Here is a 15750-nt window from a genome sequence, read left to right as displayed (position 1 = left end):
CTGTAACAATAAAAGTGTCTTTATGGGCACTTTTGACCAATTTGATGTATGTTTGCTGAATAAAAGTACTGCTATCTTCCAGAAAACGATCTAACTGACTGACCGCAGGCGTTGAATCAGCCCTCTACTCACACCTTGACGGCGTACAGGGCTGTGAAAGGTTGTATGCCTCGCTCTAATCCAGCACACTTGTATCCTTTGACCTGCTTGCTTCTGTTTATCTCTCCATCTGTACGCCTCTCTCTCTCTCGCTCTCTCTCTGTCTTTGCACCATCTGCTCCAAACACATTTCATTTCACCTTTGGCTCATTAATCCTGTCCAGAGGACTGTGCCATTAAACACACAATCTCTTTCTTTCCCCAAATCCTCACGTCACACCATCTGCCTTTATATTTTTACATTGATTTTACTAACATTCTTATATTCTTCATGTCCTTTTAATCCTATATTTGCATCTTTTTCTGTGGTAAAGTAGAAAAAACCCTGTAGACCAGATACTGGTTTAGTGTCAAAACATAGGATTATTATTAATACGTCATTAATACGTCATTCAGTAAATGATGATAAAGGTTGGTCAGCACAGCAAGTCATTTGTTTGTGAATTAGACATTCCTAGGCACTGTGCATTCGTACAGCATGATATAAAGGGTTTCAGTCTTTATCTGTCCTCACAGTCAGTTTTACCACCGTGTGTGTTTGTCCAGTCAGTGGCGTAGACCGAGGCCCCCAGTGTCCCCTGACCCCTATAAATATAAAGCCAACTTGCTAAACGTAACACATTTGCTGCTCAGTTTCAGATTTAATTAGGGTTTTCCTGCAGTTTTTCAGCGTGTGTGTAAGCAACATTTCAGGCTGCACAAACGTTCGGCTTTATTTGATCCATTTTCATTGGTGTAACAGAAAAAAAAACAATGTTGTGTCTAAAATATAACTCACTCAATATTGACTTGTTTCTTGTTTTTTGAAGTGTTATATAAAGTAATATCACATTCGTGAAACTAACATTCAGTAAAATGGCACTCCTGTTATGCTATATTACACAACTATATCATATCTTACAAATATAAAAACACAGGGATTGTTTTTGCTTTCCTAACTTGAATTATCAGAGCATTCTAACAGGCTTTATAAGCAGTGACTGCTTTTGGACTCTTAATACATGTTTTTGCTTGTTTTCTGCAAAGTGAGTGATATACTCGACAATATCAGCTTGCATATCTTTAAAAACAATTATGAAACTATCATAAGCGATATATAATCTCACACCCCTCAACTAATACTTGGTTGAAACATCAACAGAGCACATCTTGTGTCCATTTGTCCCCACTCTTCCCGACAGAAAGTGCTCCAGACTGATATTGCTGGAGATTTCTTGTGTACAGCCAAAGTCAACAACGTTCTTTTGATTGGATGTTGGTGCTCCTTCATAGAAATCTGTGAAGTTTAACAGAGATTCGGCTGCTGTCAGGACGAGTTTTAAGGTCAAATGGAAATAATTTGAATGCGTGTACCATTACACACCTCATAAAAGCTCATTTGCATTAACAGTGTTCACCATTGTGGTGTTAAAGAACTGCCACCGTCTCAGCCCTAGTGTCAGGGCTTATAACAACGTTTACATTGTTTATATATGGTTTTAATATGCAAGGACAAACATTTCCCATATCCTCTCTTAATTCATCAATACTCAGTTATTTTATCCACTATATATATTAACACAAAATAAATTGGTGCTATAGCAGATAGTAAAGCTTCTAATTAGGGCTGAAATTATTAGCTGATGTTATCGACAACGTCAACAGTAAAAAATTGTTGACATTTGTTGTCGAGTAGTTGTTTGATCTCATATTCTGCAATAATGTGGTTTGACCAGTGTGGCGCTGTAGAGCAAAACTCAGCCCTCCTGGATGCAGTTCAAGAGAAGACGACACAGCGCTTCAGAGCAAACACAGCCCAACCTGAAGCTGCTTGAGCAGCCCTTTCCTCTCAATTAAGATATAAACTGAACTATAAAGTTTGCACAGCTAATGTAATAAACTGACAGCGGTGAGAAAGCAGCAGTTAAGAAAGCATCTGCAGTGTTTCCCACACATAGACGTTACCTGGGCGGGCCACCCAAGTATATTTGGCAACACATTTTTGTTTTTATTACTATTATCATCTATTATTGCTATTTTTTTATCCACCCGAGAATGAAACCATCACGATCGATTAACTAGTGGAAAATCTCCCCACGCCCTACGCATTTCTGCTCGTTCTGTGTGCTCAAGAACTGCCGACACTCCCACAGACAATCTCCCATACGTTGATTTATTTGTGGCGGGCCGCAACAATATCCACCGCCCGCTGCCATCAGCTCCCGCGCCTCACACACACACACACACGAGCGCGACTTTAGCACAATATTTAGCAACTTTAAGACCCTTTTATCCCATAACAGGTACATACTGACAAACCTAGCGACTTTTTTGAAAAAACCTTAGCTATCGTTCAGTTGTAAGATGTCTCCAATACTCTGCAGCTCAGCACTCCATTAAAGTCCAGTCACCTCATGTTTATTTACACCGTACTTTATGTAGTAGATAGCCTTAAATCAAACACACGTCATTAAACATGACAAACCAGAGCCAGTGTTGCTTTCAGTTAGAATTACAACTAGATTTTCTGTTATAAAGCGGTTTTTCAGTGTGGCGCTAGCTACTGATAAAATCATTTTATTAGTGGGAAAAAATATTATTTCATTAAAGTGATAGTTTGGTTTGCAGGGATCAGAGCTTGATCTAGCTCAGGACTGTTTCGATTATCATAACCTTATAAGGTACTTTAAGAGAGACTGTGATGTGAATAAAATAGTTTATCCAAACATAAAATGTCTTTTCACTTACCTTTATTTTGTTTCTTATCCATATGACGTACAAAAGGAGATGTTCGGCAGAATGATGCGTCATTCGTTACTTTTTCATACAGCTAATTAAATGGTGAATGAGAGAGGTTCTCTGTCATCTCATTTTGTGCACCAAATATATTTATTTGTTAATTGTATAACAATTGTAAATGCATACTATGATTTTCAAAAGCTGAAGTAATTACTTTTATTTATTTGTTAGAATATAACAATATTTTAACATTGCAAAAGCTGAATAAATCAAAGTCTCCTGATTAATCAGTGAAATAATCAACGATTAGTCGATTAATCGTTCTAATAATGGTTAGATTGATTATCCAAATAATCGTTTGTTGCAGGCCTACTTCTAATCACTTGAATGTGTTCCTCAGCATCCAAACCCAGTGCTCTGACTGACCTCTCTGAGTTCCTGAGTGATGGTGGCGAGCCGATCGTTCTCAGACTGGACGTTGGTCAGGATGTTACGTGCTTGTCGCAGCTCGGACTGCAGCTCTTGCATGCGCTGCTCGTAATACGCCTCCTTACATGCCGACTCCTGGATCAGCGACTCCTCGCGGCTCTCGCCGTCAGCCGCCACCTTCTTGTGGTTGGAGTGGGCCTGTCCAAACGCCTGCGCAACAAGGAGGATACAAACATTAGAGGAAACAAGCGGTAAACCATGCAAACTCTGCGTTCAAAAGTGTGATGAAATCATATAGAACCACTGCAGCAACAAGTCATTTTTATTTCTAGAGCGCTTTATAAAATACAGACTATTTCAAAGCAGCTTCACAGTAATAAACAGGAAAATAGCAGAATCATGCAAACTTCATCAAATATGAAACAAATCCAAATGTGACAAAAGTGAAAAAGAAAGAATGAAACATCAGCATTCTCCAAACTAGCAGAAACTGCTCTCATGCGCGCTCCACGTGTTGTCATATTAAATATTGTTACGATGTTTAGAGGTGAACTGACAGCGCAGAAGCTCTTCCATGAGATTTGATTTCTCCGCTGCAATACAACCTCATGCATAATACAGCGCAGTGACTGGAACAGAAGACTTCTCATAAATAATTCTGAGAAAAGCTCTGAAAACTGATGACGCAGACATGTACTCTCCAGCCATGGCAGCCAATCAGCACTCCAGAGTAATGCGTATACCTCACTTTATGTGATGTTGATTCAACTTCGCTTTTTGAACGAAATTGCTCCAAAAAATGAAAGAAATAACCACTTTTCCCTTAATAATAGACGTGAGTGCTGTTGTTTTCACTGATGTGCAACCTGTTCACAGGTTAAGTCTGTGGCCTAACTACATGCAACAAGGGGACATGAGAAAAGCACTTCCATCTTAATCTGAGAAAATTTACATAAAATGATAAATTCCTGAAGAGGACAATAAGAGTACTTCACAAAACCCATCTAATCCTGTCAACTGGAAAGTTCATCTATAATATACTCAAATTTATATTTAATTTAAGAATCAAAAATGCTGGGGTGAAAACAGGAAACAGTTGCTACCCATGTAGGTTGTTTCTAATCACGCGCTTGTTATGAGCTTCTGCTTCAGTCTGGAGGCTGAGGTAGAGGACAGCTGCCCTTTAAAGGCACACAGCAGCACAGCTCAGTATGTTTATTGTTCCCATGATCTTTCTTCTGAGCCGGCCGGAGGAGGAGGAAGTGTGTCCTAAGGGTGAGAGAGCTTCCTGTGTTTCCTGTGAGCTCAGGCACCAGCTGAAGCAACTTTGTTTTTAACAATGCTCAATTTAATTAATTACATGTAAGTACAGTATAGTTTAGCACAATTATTATCGTGTATTTTTACTTACACCTTTTGTCCAATTTTGTTGATGTGATTGTCAGGCCAACTTCCCTCTTCACTAGATGCGTAGATATTTTATTTAAACCTCCCGGTCTGTGACATGTTAAGATATTAAATGACTAAATGTGAATAACTAAAATATGTCGGCAATCTGCCGTTACAGAGAGATCACAGAATTACCAGTGGCAGGTTTTTTTATTATTATTGTTTCTGATTATCATCTCTATCGTGGATACACTTAGGTCACTTTTCAGCTCTTCATCATCATGGACATGTTTTATTTGCACACACTTTAAAGCCTTTCTAAACCTTCGCACACTGTTCTAGCGTGTGTTTTTCTGAGCGCACACACCTGAAGAGCACACTCAAGTTCTCTTGCATGGCTTTTTGTGCTTTAACTGTCACACAAGGTTCACAGAAACACAGTAGGTTAGGTCTTAAATGGGAGAGGGAAGAAAGATCATGTTGGATCCGTGCATTACGTCTTAGTCTTTGGCCAAATGATCGGTCATTTTCTTCAATTGTTTTGTTGCCTTGTAGGGCTATATTTTGGGAAATTAATTTGTACTGCTCACTCATTTCCAAAACAGGCTTAAAAACCAACATGAGAAAGAAAAAAAAACATGAGACTGTGAATCATGACTAAAAAAGAAAAAGTGATATTTTTGCCATGTCACCCAACCCAAGTTTACCCCAGGTTAGGGCTGGGTGGTTTAACGGTATTTACCATGTGATGGTAGACATGTGTCAGCTAGTACAGATTCTGCTATCATTTCTGCTGCAGATCTCAGCAGGCAGGACTTCATGTCACAGCAAAATAGAAACAATGAGTAACAGCTGAAGAAAATGTGTTAGACTGAACATGGAGTTTATATGGAGTATGTTGATTATGGCTTCCTAGCAATGTCACAACATCCCACATGATAGTATTCGACTGATGTCTATCAAAAGCACGTGTCAACTATTTTACAATAGCTTCATGTGTAGCTCATCTGACATTTTCAGAGCCTTTTTCTTTTTTAAGTTCACATTTAAAAAAATATATATAAAAAAAATCTAATGAAAAAGTACATTTGTAAAAAAATCAAATTTCTACATGGTTATTTAAAATATAAACTACTTTATCTTAATTTCAAGCAAAAGTAATTATTTTAAATAATTTAATCTTAATAGCAGTATATACTGTGAACCGGTCATGATCTTGGACAAATGTCTAACAGCCGGTAATAAGCGCAGGCTAGCTGTTTCTAACCACCGGAACAAACTCAAACACCTTCCCTTTGGCATCCATTCATCCTTCAAATTCGCTTGAAGTATTTCAGGCCTTTAGTGACTAACAGCGAGCCGTTTAGGTGATGAAGGGCAAAAGGCTGGTATGGATGCACAGTGTTCCCCAGAATATCAACTAGTGCTTTAACAGCTGTTAGCTCCAAACAAACGGTCTATAAACCTCCCACACTGACGGATAACCTGTTTGCCATGTGGGACACCTGCTAGCAACAGGACAATCCTGAGTTGTTCAACACAATGACTAATTAAGCAGATTTGTTTTCGATTGCACCCTCAAGAAACAAAGACACACTGTATGAAAGAGCCTGAAGAGAACGCTCTTAGCGTACCGCGGTCCTGTTGTTCTGCTACAGGGTGGGATAGCTGGCTTGCCAAGTGCAGCACTGCCAGCGCTAAAGCCCCACTAACCTGTTTCCACTGATTTTCATCATGTGCATTCAAAACAAGGTTGGAGTGGGAGCTTGTGAGCCTGTTTCTCAGCTGTTAAACTTTAACAGGCTGACCAAGTCATCTCACTGCTGACTTATGCTGGCTGTTTACTGAATAGGTGCCCAAATGTTGATGTCCCAAAAATCACATACAGCCTAGAGGTGAGCAATAATGAAAAAAAACAATCCCAATATTTTCTAGAATTTTGTCGATAACGATAATTAGACAATATTTTGCTGAGAGTGCTATTGTGCTGGTATCTTGGCAGGTTTAGACAAAGCTTTTGATATTCCTCATATTCTGTGCCACGGTTAGTTTGTAGCAGTGACTTTTCCAACAAGTTTTATAGAGCTTTACCTTTATAAGGACACCTGTTTTTATAACTTTTTTTAAATGTATGTATCAACTTTTGTCTCAAATTCTTCTTATCAATAGATCCAGTTCAAATAGTAAGACATTATGGAGCGGTTACCAATCAAATGAAACGAGTATCAACCAAATGTGTGTTTGCAGAGGTGCCAGAATCTGCATCTGAAGTGTCGTTTAGATGCATTTACACAGGCTGTTTAATGCAGGACAGTGCAGCTAACCTGCAGCTACAAATACATCATTCATATTTTGATGCTTTAGCCCTCTGGGGCCTGAGGTGATTTTGGGGCCCTTGAGATGTGTTGACATGATATTTGTGCTCATTTCAGCTACTTATACCATACTATTGACCAGCGTGTTTTTTTATTTATTTTTTGTATTCAGCACAAACTATGCTACAATAATATGTGACCAAGGTGGACGTACATGTACAAAAAATATTATGCGTGGTTAGTAAGTTAAGGGGGAAAAAATGTAGTTGAAATAAGGCATAAAAGCCACACTAAATCGTCCTGAATAAGACTTTTGAGTAATCAGTCTTCTAGGCTAGAATATTTACTAAACAATTATGTGAAAATCATTCAGCTTACTCATTCACAGAAAACAATATATTGATTTAAATGTTTAAAGACATGTTTTGTGATAGAAAGCGTATATGCGAGGGAGTGGTAATGTCCTTGAATATGAAGTGATTCTCACCTGAGAGACAAAGGGCCCTCCCCTAAAGCTGCTAATGGGCCATCAGTGTGACTGTGACTGAGGCAGGTAAGACAGAGAGTGTGAGGAGACTGAAAAAATGGGGTTTATTTGATTTACAACAAAACATACATAATGAAGGTCAAAGACACATTATTGTGCACTGATCTAACCACAGAGATGTGAACAGACTTTGACTCGTTCCTGCAACAGATTCTGTTCAACAAGTGAAACAAATAAATCATACCTGATATTTATGTGTTATTTAAGTGTTTCTGCTACTTTCCATGGATTCAAGAAGAAAAAAACATGATCAGTAGTCAAGGATCTGGTTTTACCATAGAATATCAGTGTAGTTGACCATCTGATGTTGGTACAGCGCTCTCAGAGGAAAACATCTTGAAGAAAGTCATCAGGATTCATCTGTGGTTCAGGTACCAGATTCAATCAAATACAAACAACCAAAAAAAAACAACATTTTGTGCGCATGTTAATATCAGGAGCATCTATATATATATAAATAAAGGTTTAATAGACTCATGCATGCTTTGTACTATCGTAAACAAGACATTTTATATCTGAGAAACTAAATATAATTGTTTAGCACATTATTAAAATCTATCTGATCTATCGATAGAGTAGGCTATTAATAATAAACATGTTGTAAACATACTTAGACTCGTAGCATTCATCATGTTACAATATACTCTCATATTACTTTTGTTTCATATAGAGCATGAAAACATTTTAAATTTAAATACAATGAATTGTCCATCATATCCACAATGTTTTACTGGATTTCAAAACATTGTAGTCTGGAATTACAGTTTGGGAAAAACCCAACTATGATTTTGTAGTCATATAGCCTAGTATGCATGATTTTATAGTAGCCTATGATATGATTCTGGAGCCATAGACTCACGCATGCTTTGTACTATAAAGAAAATTATATTTTATATCTGAGAAACTAATTATTATTGTTTAGCATGCTATTAAATCTATTTGTGAACAGAGTAGCAATAAAAAACATGGTCTAAACATTCTTAGATCGTAGCATTCATCATGTTGTCGTTTGGGAAAAACCCAAATAAACGTGTTCAAGTTTATGTCACAATAACAGTTAACTAATGCAAAAAACAAACATTACTTGCTCATCAGATCAATCTCCTCTTCTGGATGAACTCTTGTTACTCTTTTGAGGGAAATCCAGCCTTTACTCGACCTCAGCAGGCGTGATGAACGACCTCCTGACTCTTTGTTTATGTTTAGGGTCTTCATGAGCACGCGGCTCATGTGGTTATTTACATATGAACGGCACGAGCCACAAGGGGACGGGACTGCATTAGAGATCATGAGTAAGACGGGAAAGACTGAAAGTTGGTTTCATACGAATGACTTCATCACAGAATATTTGTTTTCCATAAGACTTCCTTTATTTAAAAGTAGGCACTTCAAGCTTTCTATAGAGATAACTCCCATGTCTCTGTGTTGAGTACTCGCTGAGTTGCAGTTCATTTTAGTGACGCGTTTCAAAAAGCAGTTCACGGAGACAAAGAAGACAGAGCGTACCCAGTTTGTTTTCCCAAAACCACAAAGTTTTGTTGTAATCATAAGTGTACACAAAAAAGTAGACACGTCACAGTTTCGATTGATGTATAACACTTATTTGTGTGACCAAAATCAACAGAGTATTTTTAGTGTCTTTTGCACTGATAAGAAAAAAAATGAGCTTGTCTCGCCGGCAAGACAGCCGACCCCAGAGGGTTAAAAACAAAACGTTCAATAGTGATATTTAAAATGACTTTTTTTGGGGGGGGTATACTTTAAATAAACTTCAAATCGCCAGTAGGTGGCGGCAAATTAGTGCATGAGTGAGTCATTGAGGCGTTTCACTCAAACAGCTGAATCGTTCAGTCACGAAACACTGTCCGGTGTGGCTCCGAGACACAAAACAGCTCTGCTGTGGCTTGGTTTCAAACCATTTTCGTTGGAGAAAAGCAACAGAAACAGGAACTGTATTGTCTCAAATTTAAGTCACTTAATATTCATTTCTTTATTGAACTGTTCACAAATCAATATCACATTTATAATAGTGCTTATATCTGGAGAAAAACAGCACTAATCCTGTGCTATTGATTAACTAGGCTATAAAATGATGTAAATATAAAAGACATGAGTCATATGGGGGCAGTTTTGCCCCTTATCTTGAATTTGGGGGGAATTGTGAATGTATTTTAATCGACTGAATCGCACAGTGCAAGCGTGACCTCTAAATGAGCCCACAACCTATATCTCAGTGTAGGGCTGCACGATAAACCGAAATGAAAATCCCAATCGTGATCAGGCAGAAGCTGTGATTGTGGTGCTCATCTTGTCAGTGAAGCAGGGTTCTGTGATCAGTAGTAAATCTCATCCGAAGGCCAGAGAAACTCCAAATACGCCCCGCAGAAGAAACCCAGGAGATCCCTGTAGAGCTAGCTGAATAAACAGAAGATTTCACTGCTTTCATTGATTCAGCGTCACTAATAAACACAGGACTACAACAATATATGATTTAATGATTTATCCGAGTTCTCATTATTATACATTTTCATTACAATAAAGCATATTATATTATATTAAATGCCTTTATCGCTGCTTAGAATACTATGAAATAAGTTGTGTGCCTTATTCTGTGTACAAAGCCACATCATCTCACAGAAGGGTTTATTTGAAACACTCGGCTGATGTTATGAAGTGAGTTTGGAGTAAAAGCATGTGATTAAATGTGGTGCTTTCACGTGCTTTCAGATGGAGCAGCATTTACTACAGAGCCGTAGTTCACCGAGAAGCTGCGCAATATCACGTTCATTATCACAGATGAATCGCCTTCGATTATGAACATGATATTGTGTTGCTTCATTTGAAAGCAGGTGATGGAGATTTACTGCGAATCACGGCACCGGCTTTACTGACGAGATGCGCATGACAATCACATGCGATACATCACCCAGCCCTAGTCCTCTGCACTTCTAACACCAGCTTTACATGGCAGACTGTGAACTCCAATATCAGAAATGCCCAGACGAGGAGAAGCACGTTATTTTCACTATCTGTGCAATTTGACAACATTTTTCTTCCGGTTCACAGCCGTTGCAAACAGTGCAGGGTAATCATGTTATCACCAATGGAGCATGTTTGATTGGCCCAGACATCTTACATCTGCGCATCCACGACCTTATAATGGTATAATCTTTTTTATTATTATTAACAGTAATTTTCAGGTGATGTTCTTCTCAGCCTGATTTACTAGTATTTTCAAACAGATCCTGTTCACAAATGATCACTAAACTGTAAATAGGAGATCATTTTCCTGAAAAGGGTGAACGCTTAACAGAGCTTCTGCACTGAACCCATAACCCTGCTTGTTCTGTTAAACTACTTGAACAATCATTAAAGCAATGTAGGTCAAGCTGACTGTGAACAGAATGAACAGAAGGGGGAGCTGGTAAATAAAGACAGTCCTCAAAAATGTCAAAAAGGACCTAAATGTGATAAGAAGTTACTCACAGTCCAACAATAACAGACAAAAAAATACAGGCAGGTTCAGACTAGAATCAACTGGTTTTGATAATTGCCTGGGCTTGAGATAAACGATAACAGGCCTTTAGCCACAACAACATTTTTTTGTTGCTGACTGACCCCTAGCACTTCCTCATTAACACAAATACCAACAGCGTCCTCGCTCTCATTCTGAGCGGACATGAAGCGTTATCCTCAAGCTAACTCCATTTGATGAGAGACAGAGGCGTGTTTATCTGCAGCTCGGCCGAAGGAAACCATCTGCATTCTCCACATTCCTCTTTAGGTTGTAGCTCGCTTGGCCGTTTAGGCGGGGACAGAGACTCCCGCAAAAATTCAAAAGCAGGCCTGTCACTTTTCACCATCACTCATGAGCTGCAAGAATTACAGTCTACAAATTAAACCACCGATGACCACAGAGAACAACATCATGAGCTCATTTCACCGCATGAACACACTGACCATGTCCTTTCACTACAGCAGCTACACAATGACTGCTTCCCTTCAGTCAATAAAACACAGGCACCCAGAGCGCACTCGAACCTCTGCAACATGTCTGTTAAAGACCACGTCATCTGGAGAGCATCTGCGGTGTACACACATCTGATAGACGTCTGCAAGATGCAAGTTTCACAAATCATAAACACCTTAAAGACATCTAATAGAGGTCAAATTGACACCTGATTGAAAACATCCTTTTGCCGTATTGCAGATGAACAAACACTATATTTAGAGGAAATTTACTAAATATCTTCATGGAACATGATCTTAATATCCTAATGATTTTTGGCATAAAAGAAAAATGGATACAATTGTTGGCTATTGCTACAAATATACCCGTGCTACTGACGACTGCTTTTGTGCTGCAGGTTTTTATATATATATATAACAACAAAGCTTACTACTAGAAACTGAATCAAATTTATGAATTCATCTGCTCCATCAGAGAACATTGATTTTTCTCCCTAACGACCGCCGCAGGCACAGATTTGTGCTCCATCATAAGAAAGTGACACATTTTTGAAGAACTGGACCGGATTGGACAGTATTTCCCAGCTTTGAGGCTCATAACACAATCGCAGTATTTCACCATCTTCAAAAACAGCACGAGCTCATTCATCATATCAGCCACACAATGGCGTCATTTCATCACATTTCAGCCACGGTTTCGACAGAATGACAGCATTTCGACGCGCGATGATCGCGCCGCGTCGGTGTCGCAGTTACCTCTCGCAGCTGCTCCAGCTCCTGGCGGACGCTCTCGTATTCCGCATCCAGCTCGTCGTACTGCTGCTTCAGCTGCTGCTTCTCCTCCAGCACCGCGAGCCCGTACTCCGCCGCCTGGATCTTCTCCCGCGTGGTCTCCGCCAGCTCCCGGGACAGCCGCTGCACCTCCGCCCGCGTCCAGTCGCGCTGCTGCTCCGCGCTCATCATCTTTAACGGCAGACGCGCTCAGATTCTGGTGTCCGCGCACCGCATGATCGCGCTCTCCTCCGCCGCCGCTGATAGACTCCTGCCGGGGTGTGACTTCTGTGCAGGGCTAGAGGAGCGAGTGCTGTATTCTCCTCCGCTCCGCTCCTCTCTCAGTAACATGGAGCGGAGGAGCGGCTGTATTCACTGAAGGAGCTGCCAGAACGGGGCTTTCCTTGGAATGAGGAGAGGCTTTTGTGGGAGATGTAGTTTAATCCAACGCCTTGTGTTGTGTCAGGAACGGGGCAAAAACTCGTATCCCGTGATGCACCGCGGCTTGACTGTGTGGAGACCGGAAGCTCGTGTGAACCGGCTCCCTGCGTGTGATGTGGAGGTCTCCGTTGGGTTCAGTGCGCATCTCTAATTTTTTATTATTATCAATATTGCGGTTATTAAACTGCTCAGGGTTGTGCTACAATAGCTCAAATGATGTGGCTTATTCAGCTAAAGTGAAAAAACAAAAACAAAACGCAATGTAATGTTAAAGGCCTCTATCCGTTCGTCTATAAACATATACACTTATATTCTAAGCCCCTCCATAAACCTCCCGAAACACGAGTAATTAACCCTGCGTCCCAATGTGCATACCATCTGCCCTAAATACTCTCAAAACGACTAATCTGACAGAATCTGGAAATATAATGCATATTTTGTAAAAATGAAAAACGAGAGAAAAGTTCTTAAAGGGGTTATGAACTGCCTTTGTTTTTATTTTGTATGTTCTCTGAGATCCACTTACAGTGCTATCAAGATAAAAACTATTTAGAAGTAAGGGCTATTTTCTGTCCTGTTTTATACTAACGACAAAGTTTTGAGTTCTGAAGCTTACAGGATGTGTATAGTGCAATGATAGGGATCTTGGTTTCTCAGTTCATGACCGCTTTAAATGTGAAGGAATCGATCAAGATAGCAGCACCTTGTCAATGTAGTACATTTAAAATGTTATAACACGAGTAATGACAATGCTTTTTAACTATAACTGTGTAATTTGGATACTTAATTAAACTGGTCTGATGTCTTTCTAGATTTAGAGGTTCTTAGACCAAATTTTACTAAGAATGATAAAAAACAAACTTTTTCTGTTTTTTATTACCCTCTGAATTGCAAACAAAAGAACACAAAGTTGCCCTCTGTTGACCTGGATTGAGCTGTAATGGAGGAGGACAAATTAAAGAGACACGTCACCTAAAATGTCTCTATTTATTCATCCTCAAGTTGTTCCAAACCTGTATGAATGTCCTCTTATCATTTCAAGAACTGTCTGCTAACCTTCAATACGTTTGCCATGAAAGTTTTTGCGGGAGGTAGGATTCAGTTTATGACACTTCTCATTCATTCCTACAGTATCCGTAAACACTATCCTGTCGCACAATTCTGAGTGAGATTCAAAGGCGTCCAGGCTGTGACGTTATTAGTTATCAAGGCACGTGTGATCCAAGTTGACTGTTACGCGTTCTCCGATGGTAGAGCCACGGACCCTCGTATCTCCCAATAAGACCTCGGCTGTGTCTGAATTGCCCCTTATTCCCTTATATAAGGCACTAATTGAGGGAACGGCCATTTGTAGTGCTGTCTGAAACCATAGTGGACATTATCGAGTGCACTTATTCAATCCCATAATGCACCGCAAGAAGTGTACAACCGATGTACACTCAACAGCTAGAACATGTCCATAATGCCCTGTGAGGGTTGTGCCGAATTAAATCCCGCGCCTGCATCTGAATCATCCATCCATCCATTAACCGCTTGTCCAATATGGGTACAGCATAATATCATACAGGTATACATTTCTTTTTAATTGAACATTAAGAAGTTTAATTAAGGATTATACATGCTTTGATGTTTGTACATCAAGATTATGGAGGTCTTTATTTTTTATTGGAAATGTTAACCTCTCACCCCCTCATTTGTTTGTCCACTAGAAGTATGTAATGTATGCAAAATACCATCCAGATAATTTGTCATTTAGGGTACGCTCAAAGAATGTATCATTTTATCAGCAGGTACTTCAAGATCTGATTGGTAATATAGGCGAAGGCTTTGCTCACTGATGACACCTGCTGCTTTGTTTCTCCGCTAGAAGTAGGGGCAGCTGTGGCCTAAGGGTTAGAGAGTAATCCGAGGGTCGTGGGTTCGAGTCTGAGTACCTGCAGATAGAGCTACGACTGAGGTGCCCTTGAGCAAAGCACTGACCTTGCTCCCTGGGTGCTCACTGTGTTCAATCCTCACTGATGTATGTGTGCACTTGGGTTAAATGCAGAGCACAAATTCTGAGTATGGGTCACCACACTTGGCAGTATGTCCGTGCACTCAGTGGCAGAGCACTCGCAGCTTCTTCGTTATTCTTGATCTCCATCAGGGGCCTGTTTCAATAAGGTGGTTTAACCAACTCTGAGTTGACTTACCCTGACTTAGAAGGGAAAGTCTGAGTTTTCAGTTTCAGAACAGCTGAATTGAGTTAGTTCAATCCACTCTGAGCAGGCCGACTCTGAGTTTAGCGTGTGCACCAGGACTACGAGAAGTCATGATCAGTGGATCTCCGAAATATTGATTCACCATGGCAACAGTATCCAACTAAAAGACATCTGCATACCTCGAGTCAACGCGTAACTTTATTTCTTAATCACTCTTATAATATCAGAGGTGAAAGCGTCATGGTTACGTATGAAACCCCCCTTCCATGAAGGAGGGAATGGAGGCATCACGTCAGAACGTACCGACAAATTGGGATCTCGACTGAGATTCCCATCATCTTTGAGTGTAAACTAAACAAGCCAATGCATATTTCCATGCGAGATGAACATCTTGCGCTCCGCCCAGCAACATGGGTATAACAGTCACGTTTTACGTATCATAAATACATCCTTGCAGACTGGGTATTTTCTTGATGTTTTTAAAACCGCTGTGGTAAAACCTGTACTAAAGGCTAATCTGGACAGAAATTACCTGACTAATTGTAGACCGTTAACAAATCTCCCATTTATTAGTAAAATACTTGAAAAGGTGGTTGCAACACATACAACATCTTTTCTTGAAGAAAATCAAACGCTGGAAGAGTTTCAGTCCGGCTATAGAAAGTCCCACAGTACCGAAACTGCTCTTATAAAAACAATAGGGTGATCTTAGAGGTAATTCTGGTGAAAATAAAGTTTCAGTTCTTGTTCTTTTAGATCTGAGTGCAGCGTTTGACACAATTGACCATGACATTTTAATAAATCACTTGGA

General features: G+C 39.8%; 1 protein-coding gene across 2 annotated transcripts in view; it reads right to left on the bottom strand.

Moving 5' to 3' along the window:
* Window positions 1-12708, bottom strand: part of LOC306848092 (protein bicaudal D homolog 2-like) — a 36809-nt gene extending 24101 nt beyond the window's left edge. For both annotated transcript variants that reach the window (XM_079382433.1, XM_079382432.1), the window contains exons 1-2: window positions 12283-12708; window positions 3304-3516 (exon numbers count right to left, since the gene is read on the bottom strand). In XM_079382433.1, the coding sequence (XP_079238559.1) occupies window positions 3304-3516; window positions 12283-12489 (420 nt within the window). In that variant the 5' untranslated portion in view covers window positions 12490-12708. The remainder of the gene's footprint in view (window positions 1-3303; window positions 3517-12282) is intronic.
* Between the last annotated feature and the right edge of the window lie 3042 nt (window positions 12709-15750).

This window comes from Barbus barbus (assembly GCF_936440315.1).
Source record: "Barbus barbus genome assembly, chromosome: 28".
In the NCBI taxonomy this organism is placed as follows: Eukaryota; Metazoa; Chordata; class Actinopteri; order Cypriniformes; family Cyprinidae; genus Barbus; species Barbus barbus.
The sequence above is the reverse complement of the archived record's forward strand: the minus strand, read 5'-3'. Positions and strand labels throughout refer to the sequence as shown.